The sequence below is a fragment of the Nanorana parkeri genome, unplaced genomic scaffold, assembly GCF_000935625.1.
Source record: "Nanorana parkeri isolate BGI_ZX_2015 unplaced genomic scaffold, ASM93562v1 scaffold1566, whole genome shotgun sequence".
In the NCBI taxonomy this organism is placed as follows: Eukaryota; Metazoa; Chordata; class Amphibia; order Anura; family Dicroglossidae; genus Nanorana; species Nanorana parkeri.
The window spans coordinates 57,927-73,387 of record NW_017307834.1 but is presented as its reverse complement, the minus strand read 5'-3'; the positions used below and the strand labels follow the sequence as shown (position 1 = coordinate 73,387).

General features: G+C 46.5%; 1 protein-coding gene across 2 annotated transcripts in view; it reads right to left on the bottom strand.

Moving 5' to 3' along the window:
• Positions 1-15,461, bottom strand: part of RABGAP1 (RAB GTPase activating protein 1) — a 94,706-nt gene that overhangs the window by 26,932 nt on the left and 52,313 nt on the right. For both annotated transcript variants that reach the window (XM_018570651.1, XM_018570650.1), the window contains exons 13-16: positions 8,984-9,097; positions 7,182-7,256; positions 6,817-6,942; positions 653-796 (exon numbers count right to left, since the gene is read on the bottom strand). In XM_018570651.1, coding sequence (XP_018426153.1) covers positions 653-796; positions 6,817-6,942; positions 7,182-7,256; positions 8,984-9,097 — 459 coding nt within the window. The remainder of the gene's footprint in view (positions 1-652; positions 797-6,816; positions 6,943-7,181; positions 7,257-8,983; positions 9,098-15,461) is intronic.

Genomic DNA, 15,461 nt, shown 5'->3' with positions numbered 1-15,461 from the left:
ATCCTGTTGTCGGCTCCCCCCCCCCCCCCCCCCCGAATTGCAAGTCCGTAGGGGTGCGGGTTTTCTGGCCGGGACGCATACAAGATCCATTCCGCTCACCCGCACCCCTACGAACCTGCAATTGAGGTGAGCGTAGGGGGGCGTGCGGCCGCGTATCCCCATAGAGAAGGGCGGGGGCTGCGTACTAACCACACGCAGCACCTGTCTTTCCCCGCAGCTGCTTGGTACGCAGCTGTACGTGCAGGCCGATTCGTGTGTGAATGAGGCCTTATATTTATTACAGAAAATAAAGCCTGCCCAGTGTATCCTCATAATACAACCTGAGCTAAAACTGCTGCGGTCTCAGAAGTTATAACTATTGTCTCATACTCCGGAACACACTGTATTGTATTAACTTTATTCAATGAAAAACATATTTTCAGTTGTAGTATCATGTCTGACCAGCAGGGGTCAGTGCAGGATTGTACATTATCCATATAAGTTGCACCGAACTTTACCTAAACTTTCCCAGTGCATGCACCCCCAGTTATAGTCTGGCAGAATGGTGACCCCTACACAGTCCCCCTTCCACCTTTTATCACCATAGAAGACATCGGAAATCCAGAGTATTGTCGGGGTCATAGACGGGTGCAGAGGAACGGGTTGTACCTACCTCACACAGGAGCAGGTCAATGATGTGGAAGACCATATACAGTGGGAATTTGGCAGTAAATAAAGTAAGGAACCACTGGGACGCATACATGTGGGCTTCCAAGCTGATCTCCAGGAAGTGAGTGTACAAGTCGGCAATATATTCCTAAAAAGACAGAAAACAAATGAAGCATTCCCAATGTAAATTCTTCTATTAAAACACATGCAGTACATCTCTGCGATATTTCCTCGTCTTTTACCTTTTAAAGATCTTCAAAATACAGAAAAATACCAAATCAAACCCAGATCCTTATTTCCAACACAATGCCTTGTGTGGATTGAAAGCTCAAAAACAGGTGTCAGCCCCGCCCAGCTGTCTTTTGCTATACTATAGAATTCTTCCTACTCTCCTCCTCTCTACAACACAGGTAGGTATATTATGTAGTCCTGTGCAGCATATTCTGGGGGTATATCAGACCCTCGGCTTTCCTTAGCGGGTCAGTTGGCAATCACTTTGCACTTCTCCTACTGAAAGCAAAATACACAGCAGCAAAGATGATAAACACTCCAAATCCAAAACTTCCAAAGTCTCTATCGGAGGTGCCCATCCAATGATACTGATAACCGAACCGAAGGAGACCACCATGGGAAGAATTGGATTGCACTCAAGGGATCATTAGACCTCAGAAGAGAAGAGAAGGATCCTCATTAGAATGATCCTGGAGATATCCTTCCATGCTTCGATGGCGTCCAGACCAGAGCTTCTCCACTGTGGATATTCCTGGAGGGGCTTGTGGTCTGGGCATGGAATCATAGAAGGGTATCATTGGGAGGGTTGTAATGAGAAGGATCCTTCTGCCCTCTTGGTAACCGTGAGGTCTAATGATCCGGTGAGTGCCATCTTCTCATTCCGATGATGGCCTCAATCCTTGTGGTTTGGTGATCAGTAAGATTGGATGTGCACCACTGATACAGACCTATAAGACATTTGGAATTACGTCTTGGTAACCGTGAGGTCTATTGATACAATCTTCTCCTTCCAATGGTGGCCTCACTCCTTGTGGTTTGGTGATCAGTAAGATTGGATGTGCACCACTGATAGAGACCTATAAGACATTTGGAGTTACTTCTTGGTAACCGTGAGGTCTAATGATCCGGTGAGTGCCATCTTCTCCTTCCAATGGTGGCCTCACTTCTTTTGGTTTGGCACAGTTTGGATACTAGTAACATTGGATGTGCACTACTGATAGAGACTTATAAGACATTTGGAGTTACTTCTTGGTAACCGTGAGGTCTAATGATCCGGTGAGTGCCTTCTTCTCCTTCCGATGGTGGCCTCACTCCTTGTGGTTGGTGATCAGTAACATTGGATGTGCACCACTGATACAGACCTATAAGACATTTGGAGTTACTTCTTGGTAACCCTGAGATCTAATGATCCGGTGAGTGCCATCTTCTCCTTCTGATGGTGGCCTTACTCCTTGTGGTTAGTGATCAGTAAGATTGTGTAATACATTTTTATTATAAGACATATGAAAAGACATACAAGCAACACAGGATGATGGTCAGCACTACAGAATACATAACATGAAGGATTCACAATCCTAGCCGATGTTCTAAAGTAATAACAGACATTCAAATCCTGAAGTAGTTTCCCGGTGCTTGAAAAAAAAAAAGAAGAAAGTGAGGAAAAGTAAGGATATGGGTTAGATCAGATAGGAGCAAGAAAATGAAAGTGTGGGGAAGGGGGGTGGGTGAGTGGTAAGTAAGGATGGGAGGAGGGAGGTAGGATCATACCTAATTAAACAGTTTGCATTTATTCCAGCAATTATTGATAATTCCAAGTATAATGTTTAATTTATGAGGTCTTTACAACCCCCGTGCTGACAACATCTTTCAATCTGCATACTAGTACCATATGTATCGCTTTACAGTGAACATCAATATAATTTGTCCGCTAGTACCCATTTAGTGCAATCATGGGTCAGCTACGGGAACCTTGTTTAGATAAGAGGGAGTTGTTTTATACGCTAACCAGCAGGCCCAGGTTTTGTAGAGTCGCTCTTTTTTGTCTAATCTGGTTAAGGTGAGTTCTTCCATGCGGTAAATCTGTTCCACCTTATTAAGCCATTCCATTAAAGAGGGGGGAGACGTAGATTTCCATTTAGCTGGAATTAAGGACTTAGCTGCGTTTAGAAGATGTGGCGTGATAGAGCGGGCGTATTTCCCTATATGACCTCTCTCCCCATGGAACAGCACCACCCAAGGGTCGAAGTGTACAGGGCTGTGATCAGTAAGATTGGATGTGCACCACTCATAGAGACTTGTAAGACATTTGGAGTTACTTCTTGGTAACCGTGAGGTCTAATGATCCCGTGAGTGCCATCTTCTCCTTCCAATGGTGGTCTCACTCCTTGTGGTTTGGCACAGGTTAGTTACTGGTAATATTGAATGTACACCTCTGATATAGACATATAAGAAATTTGGAGTTACTTCTTGGTAACCCTGAGGTCTAATGATCCGGTAACCGGTGAGTGCCTTCTTCTCCTTCCAATGGTGGTCTCACTCCTTGTGGTTTGGCACAGGTTAGTTACTGGTAATATTGAATGTACACCTCTGATATAGACATATAAGAAATTTGGAGTTACTTCTTGGTAACCCTGAGGTCTAATGATCCGGTGAGTACAAGATAGTAGAAGATTGGATGAGTGCCGCTGTTGGGAGGCCTTAAATGACTTCACCAGTTCTTAGATGACCTGTACAAAAGTATTTTTTAATACGCTCATACACATTGGCGTCTGCACCAGCACAATGTCAATTCTGCCATATCTCCCCTGCCAGGGAACCACGGCTGCTGCATACAGTCACCAATATAACTCCATGAATGTACTCAGCTGTGGACGGGTATAGGTTGTTACTTCCCTACACCTGTGAATGGACGTATGACCCTGGATGCCGTCAATGGTTGCGTATAGTAATTGACTTATATGGGAGGCAATAGGCAGCACCTGTGTCCCCCTGGCGGTACGGACGAATTTACATTGTACGGGTGCAGATGGCCATGTGCCTTTAAAGCGGAAGTTAAATGGCTTAAAAAAAAAAGCCCTCTGAAGTTTTTCACTGTAATGTGCTAGCATGCAAGCCTACCAGCACATTATGGCCAACGTACCTTGTAAGCGATCCCCTCCAGCGCTGCCCGCTCTCCCATCCACTGCTGGCTCTTTTAGCTTTGCCCAGTCTTCTTCTGGGTTCAGCGTGATTGGCCAGGCCGTCATGATGTAACCACGTATGCTCATGGGAGTTGCATCATTTTGGCACAGCACCCTGGCGAGCCTGTAAGTCTAGCTCAGTGCATAGAAAACAAAAATTGCTGGAGCTTTTTTTTTAGCAAAAGAGACTTACACAGAAAGTAACTAAAAAAAACAAACAATTGTGCGTAGTACAATAGAGGGGCTACCTGGTCTTCTGTGTGAGGTCTGCTTTAAGCACATTGGAGAATATGATGGAAGGAGCAATGTCGTGTAATAATTCGTTGTAACCAATCAGATGTCAGTTTTCATGGTATTACTCTGCATTGCTGTATAATATATTGCTGAGATTTGTAGTTTTCCATAGCTGATGGTATTACTCTGCATTGCTGTATAATATATTGCTGAGATTTGTAGTTTTCCATAGCTGATGGTATTACTCTGCATTGCTGTATAATATATTGCTGGGATTTGTAGTCCTCTATAGCCGATAGTATTGTTCTTGATTGCTGTATAATATATTGCTGGGAGTTGTAGTCCTGTATAGCTGTTGGTATTATGTATTGCTGGGATTTGTAGTCTTTTATAGCTAGTGCCATTCTGCATTGCTATATAATGTATTGCTGAGACAGCTTGTAGTTAGTGGCAGAACTACCAGGTTTGCATAGTTTGGAGCTGCGACTGGGTCCTGGTGTCCCCCCGCCTGTCCTAAAATCCTTATTCTGTATTGTGTTAGAAAAACGGTCACATGACACACAAAAGAAAAGGTATCGGTAATTGGCATCGCCGAGTACGTGAGGAAAAGTATTGGTACTCGTACTCGTTCTGGAATGATATCAGTGCATCCCTCATATACAGGTGAAACTCGAATAATTAGAATATCGTGCAAAGTTCATTTATTTCACTAATGCAACTTAAAATGTGAAACTAATATATGAGATAGACTCATTACATGCAAAGCAAGATAGTTCAAGCCGTGATTTGTCATCATTGTGATGATTATGGCTTACAGCTCATGAAAACCCCAAGAACCCCAAATCCACAACCTCAGAAAAGTAGATTATTACATGCAATCAATAAAACAAGGATTGTACATAGAACAATGTCGGACCTCTGAAAAGTACAAGCATGCATATGTACTCAGTACTTGGGTTTGGGCCCCTTTTGCAGCACTTACTGCAATTACTTTTGCACGATATTCTAATTATTCGAGTTTCACCTGAAAATACTTTCATATATGTACTATAAATAAAGAAAATAAACCATTTAAAATCCATTCTTTACTTAAAAGATTCCATTCCAACCAGTCCCGATAGCGAACTCCTTTTGCCCGTTGTTAGCCTCCTACCAAGCAGAGGAAAACAAATCCTTACATAATTTATTATAAAGTTGGACATTGTTTCTTCGCAGGCTCTAAAAATAGACCCGGCAAATAGGAATGTCTGAGGGTGACTGCACAAACTGATAAGCAGACACGGAAGTGAGCCGGTCTGCAGTGCGCCAGCTGTGCCTGGTTTGGACAAATAATTCATGATAACTTCAGCGGGGAAAGCTTTCCATTTACAGCCGGTGTACAATAATAACCGACGGCGAATCTGCCAAATAAACCAGGACTGTGCACAGGTGACATATTACAGAGGGAAGCCGAATACACATCTATTCACTGGAAGAAACAAAATAATTAATAAAAATAAAAAAATAAATAAAATAATCCCAGGTTTGTGTTATAAACCCAACGGTAGGCAACCTGGGCGCTCCAGTACAAGATGAGTACTTATTCCTTTCCCCCATAGCCAAACCCAAGGGTAGGCAACCTGGGCACTCCAGTACAGGATGAGTACTTATTCCTTTCCCCCATAGCCAAACCCAACGGTAGGCAACCTGGGCACTCCAGTACAAGATGAGTACTTATTCCTTTCCCCCCATAGCCAAACCCAACGGAAGACAACCTGGGCACTCCAGTACAAGATGAGTACTTATACCTTTCCCCCATAGCCAAACCCAACGGTAGGCAACCTGCGCACTCCAGTACAGGATGAGTACTTATACCTTTCCCCCATAGCCAAACCCAACGGAAGGCAACCTGGGCACTCCAGTACAGGATGAGTACTTATTCCTTTCCCCCATAGCCAAACCCAACGGTAGGCAACCTGGGCACTCCAGTACAAGATGAGTACTTATTCCTTTCCCCCATAGCCAAACCCAACGGAAGGCAACCTGGGCACTCCAGTACAAGATGAGTACTTATTCCTTTCCCCCATAGCCAAACCCAACGGTAGGCAACCCAGGCACTCCAGTACAAGATGAGTACTTATTCCTTTCCTCCCATAGCCAAATCCAACGGTATGCAACCCGGGCACTCCAGTGCAAGATGAGTACTTATTCCTTTCCTCCCATAGCCAAATCCAACGGTATGCAACCCGGGCACTCCAGTGCAAGATGAGTACTTATTCCTTTCCCCCCATAGCCAAACCCAACAGAAGGCAACCTGGACACTCCAGTACAAGATGAGTACTTATTCCTTTCCCCCCATAGCCAAACCCAACGGTAGGCAACCCGGGCACTCCAGTACAAGATGAGTACTTATCCCTTTCTCCCTATAGCCAAACCCAACGGTAGGCAACCTGGGCACTCCAGTTGTTGTGCAACCAACACCTCTATGAGGTATTGCAAGACTTAACAGCCACAGCCATGACCCCCACAGGGAGAGGGAGTCATGCCTGTGGCTGTCCAAGTCTTGCAATGTCTCAAGGGACTTGTAGTGTCACCGCAGCTGGAGTGCACATGATGCCTACCCTTTCACTAGAGAGATCAGGGCATCTTATGTATATGGGGTTCAGTTATGGTGTAACATTATGACATGACTGGCTGTGTATGCACTTTTTGCACCTACAACATTAAATTGTGACCCGTCACCTCCATGTCTTGTTGCTCTGACCTGCATTAGGCGCTCCAGCTGATAAAACTTGCAGTGCAGGTCTTCAAAGTTCTGTTTGAAAAGTTCCCTGAGCCCATAATCGAACATGATCTTGACCAGGACGCTGAAGGCTTGTTCTTCAGGCATCTGTGGGAGCAGACAAGAGACAAGCTTCCTGAGTCAGACTTTGCCGGATCTCTCCTAAATAAACACTGCGGATTCCCAGACACGTGATCCCACATAAACAAGCCCCCCCCAGGGGGGTCATGCCGGGTCTATCAGTATGAGTTACAATAGTTACACATCAGCAAAGATACACAACAGCTATTCATACAACCCGACCTGTCACAAGATAATAATAAAGATTTGCCGGGATAGAAACTTACATGTAACAGCAGAACGGCAGCAAGGAAGGACTGTCCCTGGCAATAGCCAATCTCTTCATCGTATACAGAATAGGCCTAGGAGAAGACAACAGAAGATGGATGATCCGTGACTTCCTCCAAAACTTCCAGCAAATGGCAATAACACAAATCATATTATCCACAGCCAACTCCATATACATAGCTAATCTCTTGGCTCACTCCAAGCCGCCATGTTGATGCTTATCGTGAAGGAATCATCCACCAAGGTCACCATCAGGAAACCCGGCACGAGAAATGCCATGCAGTCCATGATGGAGCACAAGCAGGTGGGTGGGGAGAGGCCGCAGGAGATCAGCAGAGAGGCAAAAAGGATGGAAAAGACGTATTCTTTAAATGGTTGTTTATGATACGCAGTACTCTAGTACAACATTGCTCAACCTTTTATTCAGCCATGGCACTACATATGTGTACGCATGCACACACACATTTTATTTTTTTGAAATGCACCTTTTTTTTTTTTTATGACTGCATACAGGTGCGTAACCTGAAATCACAGGGCCCCATAGCAAAATCTTGTATGGGGCCCCGTGATTTCTAGTTATACCCCTTGCAGAGCCCACTCGAGATCCCACCTGACGGTGACCCTGCATAGCCCACCATAGACTATCTATGGTGGGCTATGCAAGGTCACCCTTAAGTAGGCTGGTCTCACTCCTTACCTGTCCGCCTCCTCCTTCACTCCTGGGTCCAGCCTGCTCCACCGCCTCTGCTGGCTCTCATTGACTCTGTGGAGAGGAACGCGCTGTTGCACAGATTACGGTCAGTGATCCGAACAGCGGCGTGTTCGCCTTCAGCCGCCAGTGACAGCCACCAGCAGAGGATACCATAGCGACCCAGGAGGCCCGCACGGCATCTGGCCGGGCCACACAGCGGCCGCCTGGGTCGATATGGTGATTGTTACGCCACTGCATACAAACTACAACTCCCATGTTCCTTTGCAGCCCAGTGTGTTGTGGGGAGACGTCCTCTCTGCAGTGATCAATATGCTAAGTTTCCTTTCCCTGCCTAGGAGCACGCTGATGAAAACCTGCAGTGCGGTCGCACCGGTAGGGCAGCCGTCCTTATCAACTGGTAAGAAGCTGCCCATACCTTTCGTTCAACCTTCAGGCTGAATGAGAAAACAATAAAAGAGATTCCTTCACCCGCACTACACAGCGTGGACAGACGAATCTACTGCTGCTGCGTCCTTTGTATTCGAACAGCAGCGGGTGTGCCGGTGTCAGAATACTCAAACCGCGAATGGCCACCATCAATGTTCACCCGAAGATGTTCTATCTTTGATTTTCAGATTGAAGGATGCTGGACGGATAAGTGCCGACAGAGTGAATTTTGTCTGATGCATCAAGAATTGGCCAACATCTATACAGCTTCAGAGAACCTTTGCTGGCAGGGCGGCACCAACACTGACATAAAGGAGATGAGATGGTGCAGTCCTGTTTGGCTCAAGGACTCCGAATTCAATAAATGAATTGGTACAATGTGAATTATGAGTCACGGGCTCCATATTTCTGCACATTGCACAGCCTGGGGGGGGGGGGGGGGGAGGGGGGCTGTGCAGTGCAGCAGGTACAATTAAAGAATTGGGGGCACTACAGTTGGATTACAGTGCAGAATGAAGGTCATGAAACTGTCACCTGAAACTTGTCACCTGAATGCTATTTCGTTACAGACGTCACACTCCACCTGTTATGCAAATCCTACAACACACTGCAACTAAAGTGCATCACTCGTCCCACTCTACTGGCGGGGGCCGCATGAGGTACCTTGCAGATTTTGTACAGAGAGTCCTGTCCATCCCCGCCGGTGTCCTTGAAGTAGTCGTGAGCTGGAAATGTCCTGTTGATGTCACGTGTGATGGCGCTGTCCTGAGGAGACTCCTGATGGAAAGGAAAATACATGAAATTAATGATATTTTAGTTAAATAGGACTGCAAAGAGAACACTCCACCATTCTCATCAGTCCCAACAAAGAAGATGACCATCTAATGTCCCATCTACAGTCACGTACACGCACAATTCACGCCTATGTGCGCATGTAATGCAAGTTATAGTAGCTTTACAGGTCATTCTTATAGGCAGACCTAGTGCTGGACTTGTTAAAAATGAAGCCCAGCATGTAAAGCTTATTAGTGCACATTCCCTTTCATCAGGGTGGGCAGTTCGTTTTCTCAAGGGGCCACGTGAGAAACCGGGACTGTTGTGGAGGGCCAAACCAACAAGCTGAACCTAATTCTCACTAATAACAATCACTTTATTGTTTTGATAATGTCCTGATTAGACCGCCCCCTTACATGGTTGGTCCCCTTTAGAGTGCCCCTTTATATTACTGTCCCCACAAACCTTAGTTTACTACTTTATTAGTAGGTCATAGGCGGAGCCGGGAGGTGGAACAGGCTGCAGGAGAGGATGGAAGAAGATACTCTTCTGTCCTCTTGTAATGCTGGGGGCGGGGAACGCATTTTATGTTGCTGGTTGCCAGGACCACTGGTGGTCCTAACAACCAATGACTGCAAGGGAGGTGAACACCTGACATCATTGGTTGGTAGGACAGCAGCGATCCTAATAACCAATGACTGCAAAGGAGGTGAACACCTGACATTATCGGTTGGTAGGACACCAGCAGTTCTAACAACCAATGACTGCTGATTAGGTGGACACCTGACATTATCGGTTGGTAGGATACCAGTGGTCCTAGCAACCAATAACTGCAAAGGAGGTGGTACCTAACAACATTGGTTGGTAGGACACCAGCGGTCCCAAAACCAATGACTGCAAAGGAGGTGGACTCCTGACATCATTGGTTGGTAGGACACCAGCGGCCCTAACAACCAATGACTGCAGAGGAGGTGGACACCTGACATCATTGGTTAGTAGGACACTAGCAGTTCTAACAACCAATGACTGCAGAGGAGGGGGGCCTGCGCTGGGCTATAGCTGGCAGTGGATGCACCGGCCCCTGAGGCCCGATAGTGAACCTATCAGGTAGGAAAAAAATGTATGTGAGATGCCAATACAAGTTGATATGGGCCACAGAATGAACCAAGTTAAAGAGACAGAGACAATATAATATTATAACCATATGTTTTTAGTGGGCACAACCTAGTCAGAGACTCTTCCCTGCGTCATGTGCATTGCAATGCTGACCCTGGCAGACTGTGCATGATCTCCTGCATTGACCACAGTGGTGAAAGGCGACAGTCCGGCACTCCCTGAAGACAAGGGCAAATATCACGGAACATACACAGTATATAAAACAGACGCGTAGCCGTCAGACCTCCTATATCTGGAGATCAGAATTACGATGACCTCTTCTATACGCTGGCAGTCTTGTGACAACACGCCCTGTACTGGCTGCACGCTGGCAGTCTTGTGACAACACGCCATGTCCGTTACTAATAAATCTGGTTCATGCCGAATTTATTCAAGGTTGACAATGAAGAGTTGTGTCTGACTCATCAGTCTACAGATAATAACAGCAAAAATATGGAGTCCTGCTCCTGGGCCTCTTCTTATAATGGCGTCATTGTACAAAATCACCGTCCTGACTATATACTGTAATCACTGTTCATGGCCAATAACTGTCATAACTTCACACGGCTTTCATCTTGCGAAAAAGGCGCTGAGCACCATTTATTTACGATGAAGAAGTTTCACACGGATCCACTCACAATCACCGTTACATTGAGAAAGCTTACAATCTACGGGCTTCTCCTGACCACCACGTGAGTGTTAGCTGCACATGACCCCACTAGAGTCAATGGAGCTGGGTCCCATGACTCTAGTGGGGATTAGTGTAGGAGTCAGTGTATAGGGGAGCATAAGAATCACTTCCCTTACTCCAATGTGTTCAGCCCAGCACTGTCACAAGGTGGTGGGGAGAGAGTCAACAGCCTTGTGTTGTGACTTGCATGGGACCTCCGTTCTTCATTCCCCTTCATTTGGTTGAACAAAAGGAATATAAGTTTGTGCTGCTGGTGAAAACTAGGTGAACTTGCTCCTTTTGGCCCTGCCCAGCTGACCTCGGTGAACTACCGAACATCTTTCCTCTATGTTATAAAGAATAGGTGATGTGTTCTGTAGTCCCAACACTTCCTGTTTACTGCCTACCTGAATATACTGACTGACCCGGTTTTTCCATAAATGGGATTTTTTTCTACCCTGATGGCACATCGGGCATATTCCAAGATGACAATGGGGAAACAGTAGACTGGCTCTTGGGAGAAGGTATGCAAATATCAAAATGCCTTGATGGGTGGGTTTTAAGGCACCAGTCACACCATATCCAGTGCGTTCCTGTGCAGTTTGAGCACGGAACGCACTGGATTGCATAGATCAAGCCAGCCAGCGTCCGGTTGCTGCCATTCATGTCAATGGCACCGCCGACACCAAACACCCCTCCCCCTCAGGAAGTACAGGAATGCCTTCCATTTCGGTGCAGTGCGATCTGAAAATATGCAGCATGCACTTTATTTTTCAGATTGCACTGCACCAGAACGGAGGGCATTCCTGTACCTCGCGTCCTGGTGCGGGCGATCGCATTGGGGATGGGGGGCATGTCTGTGATGCCATTGACATGAATGGCACCGACGCTCCCCGTCCCGCCCCAGAACGCTGCCCGGCTTGATCTATGGGTTCCAGTGGGTTCCTTCCACTGAAGGGAAGGACGGAGGTCAGATAGAAGACTGAAGGGGAGGCCGGAGGTCAAATAGAAGACTGAAGGGTAGGCCGGAGGTCAGATAGAAGACTGAAGGGGAGGCTGGAGGTCAGATAGAAGACTGAAGGGAAGGCTTTAAAAAATGATACAGGTAAGCTTATCAGCCAAAGGGGTATTGTCTTCTTAACTGACCCTGCTGAATGTGATCTGGGCATGCAGGCTTCAATGACCTCCAGTCAGGAAAGGGTTAAAAAAAAACACAAGTCTTTGCAGAAACACATTAAAAAGAATGGTGAAACGCATACAAAGGAAGAGTGAGATCATCCTCGGTCGCCGAAAACATGTAACAGGATAAAGCAGCAGCTGTGTTTGACGGGAACAAGCGTGGTGAAATCTGTGCACGTGAAGTTGCCTTATGGCCTCACGTGCACTGCTCATCGTGAAGAATAAAGGAAGCCCTGCCAGGAGTCTTACATGTGGTTCCTTCAGTCTCATCCCATCTTGAGGAAGCGATAACGAGGCAGAGATTGATTTAAACAAAGCCCGTGTTTTTATAAGCTTGGCCCTCCGCTGGAGGACCGCGCCATGGGCATGGGAGAACCTCCTCCTATTTTTATACCTTGCTGTGAGAACTGGCTCCGTGGGACATTTCTCAAGCTTGAAAGGGGGTAGTGGGAACTGTAGGAAGCCCTTTGGAGAACACACCCTATGTAAACGCCGAGCCTCAGAATGACAGGAAGATGGGCAGAGCAATAAACGGATCATGAGAAATAAGACTCTCATTTCATGCTTCGGTTCCCAGAACTAAAAGGATTTCGCTTAAAAAGCAAAGCGGAGCTGGAAATGAACATGAGGGTTTGGTGTCCATCCTCCCCCTACATGAGCGGGCTTGGTGTCCATCCTCCCCCTACATGAGAGGGCTTGGTGTCCATCTACCCCCACATGAGCGGGCTTGATGTCCATCCTCCCCCTACATGAGCAGGCTTGGTGTCCATCCTCCCCCCTACATGAGAGGGTTTGGTGTCCATCCTCCCCCTACATGAGCGGGCTTTTGGATAGTAATCATTTTATTCTTAGTTTGTATATAGTTAATATTTTGAACAAGTAAAAGTGTGTTTTTCAGACGGTTCTGAATAAACTGGCCTTGAACCGCTTTCACTTCTTCGCAGCTGCATTCTTGTATCATTAAACCCGTGTCTTCTTATCTCATAAGTAGTAGCCACCTGTGTGACCGCTCTATGACCCATAGTAGCATTTATTTATAGAAACGTGCATGATTTCTATTGGTTTATGCTCCGCCATCTATTTCTCTGTTTTATATATGCATGCAGTCCCCGAGTTACAATACAACCCCTACTTACTATTACTATACAGCAGGGGGTACCGGGCTGCAACCAAAGTGTACCGCGCAGCATTTCAGTCGTTGTAATGCTGCCGCGCTCGTGCCGACGAGGAGCGCCCGCACCTTCTTGGGTCTGGTTCGTAGTACTGTACAGCGTCCGTTACAGGAAGTTGGCTCTTGTTAGACGCGCAGGCGAGGGGTGCCCGCCTCTTCTTCCCGGGTCACTGTGAGGTTCGTACTGCTGTCTGTAGCCTCATTAGAAAGATTTAATCTCACTTCCTGTCCTTGAGACAACAGGAAGTGAAAGGAAAATCTACCCCTAGGAAGGGAAATACACTCCTGCAAGAGTTATCATGGGGGAAAAAGATGTCTCCACTGAAGCTTTATCACCAATCCTTGTTTCTACGAAATTTTCAAAATCCAATTGTCACAGGGACAGGAAGTGAGGTGAAATCTTCTGAACGGGTGCGCACACAGCAACACAAACGTTACAGGGGGAGTTAACCCTTTCCTACGCTATCCAAAACTAAAAACAATTTTTGTGGCTGGAGTTGCACTTAAAAAATTTACCTGCTCCAACTTACATACCAATTCAACTTAAAGAAGAACTATGAGGTGAGTGCTTTTCAATGAAACTGTCACAGGTCGGCTCAGTAGATCGGGAGGTGAGCGAACACATACCGGCGTTCGCTCACTTCTCGATCCTGTCACGGCTCTCTGCAGTGACAGGGGAGGGGCTGGATTCCCAGCTCCGATCCTCCAACGCTGACTGGGGGAACGGACGGGGGAGGGGGGGCGGGTAAAGCTGGCTCTGCCTCTAGATAGGCAGAGCCAGCTGTCACTCACGCAGCTGGGCGGATCCCGGCATAATTGTCAGGATCCGCTTCAGCTGCGGCGTCTCAGTATATAGGGAGCTACAGCTCGCGGTATATTGAGCTTAGGGTGATGGGAGGAGGCTAGTTTGTGTCCGCCGATTACCCTAAGGAGAAGCCTTAACCCCATAGTTCTTCTTTAAGAACAAACCTACAGACCCTATCTTGTTCATAACCTGGGGACTGCCTGTATTCCTTGTTTTACAATAAACCTTGGAATATAGAGAGAATACACAACTTGGTGTGACTTGTCTGAAGCTGGCAGCGTGATCGGACCCCGAGTAACTCCGAAATCGGAACCCTAACAATAATAACCCGTCAGTCACCGATACATACCGTATTGGCGCTCCATAACACGCACCTGACCATAAGACGTGACAGGATCGCCGTTGCTCCTTTCATACAAGTGATCTAATCAGATCATTTGTATGAAAACGAGCGGCGGCTCCACACTATACATTTAGCTCTGCATGTCCCGGGCGACGGTCGATAGGGATTACCTCAGCTCTCACACATTCGCTCCATAAGACGCACAGACATTTTTGCCCGCCTTTGGGGGGGTCTTATGGATCGAAAAATACGGTATTTTATTTTTTATTACAGTTGTCCAAGTTAACAACAAACACTTAAAGGAGAACTATGAGGGGGGTGCTTTTCACTCACCTCATAGTTCTAGCCGACGTGTGACAATGAGACTGTCACAGGTCGGCTCAGCAGATCGGGAGGTGAGCGAACACATACCCGCGTTCGCTCACTTCTCGATCCTGTCACGGCTCTCTGCGATGAGAGGGGCTGGATTCCCCCCTCCGCTGATTGGCGGAACTTACGGGGAGGGGGCGGGTACAGCTGGCTCTGCCTCTAGATAGGCAGAGCCAGCTGTCACTCACGCAGCTGGGCGGATCCAGACATAATTGTCGGGATCCGCTGTAGCGTCTCAGAATACCGCGAGCTGTAGCTCCCTATATACTGAGCTTAGGGTGACGGGAGGACGCTAGTTTGTGTCCTCCCGTTACCCTAAGGAGAACTATGGGGAAAAGCCCTGACCTCACAGTTCTCCTTTAATCTCTCCTCACCCCAATATGCTCACACCCACAATCTTTTTCCTTAGCACACGTGTTTTTTGTTGTTTTTCGTTTAACTTGCTGTTCAGTCAACTGTAAAAAAAATAAAAATAGGGCCTTTTTTTGTTAAAGAAAGTCTTTATTAGCGGTTGGTGTCTAAATATATCGAAGAAAGTCCAAAAATATCAAAGAAACAACCCGCGGCTTATGTACGTAGGCATTTACACCATTTAACAAGCACACCTTTGCTAATCATAATTATATAAAACTAAGTGACTTTGGGTTTTGAATGTTCAAAAAAAAAAAAAAAAAA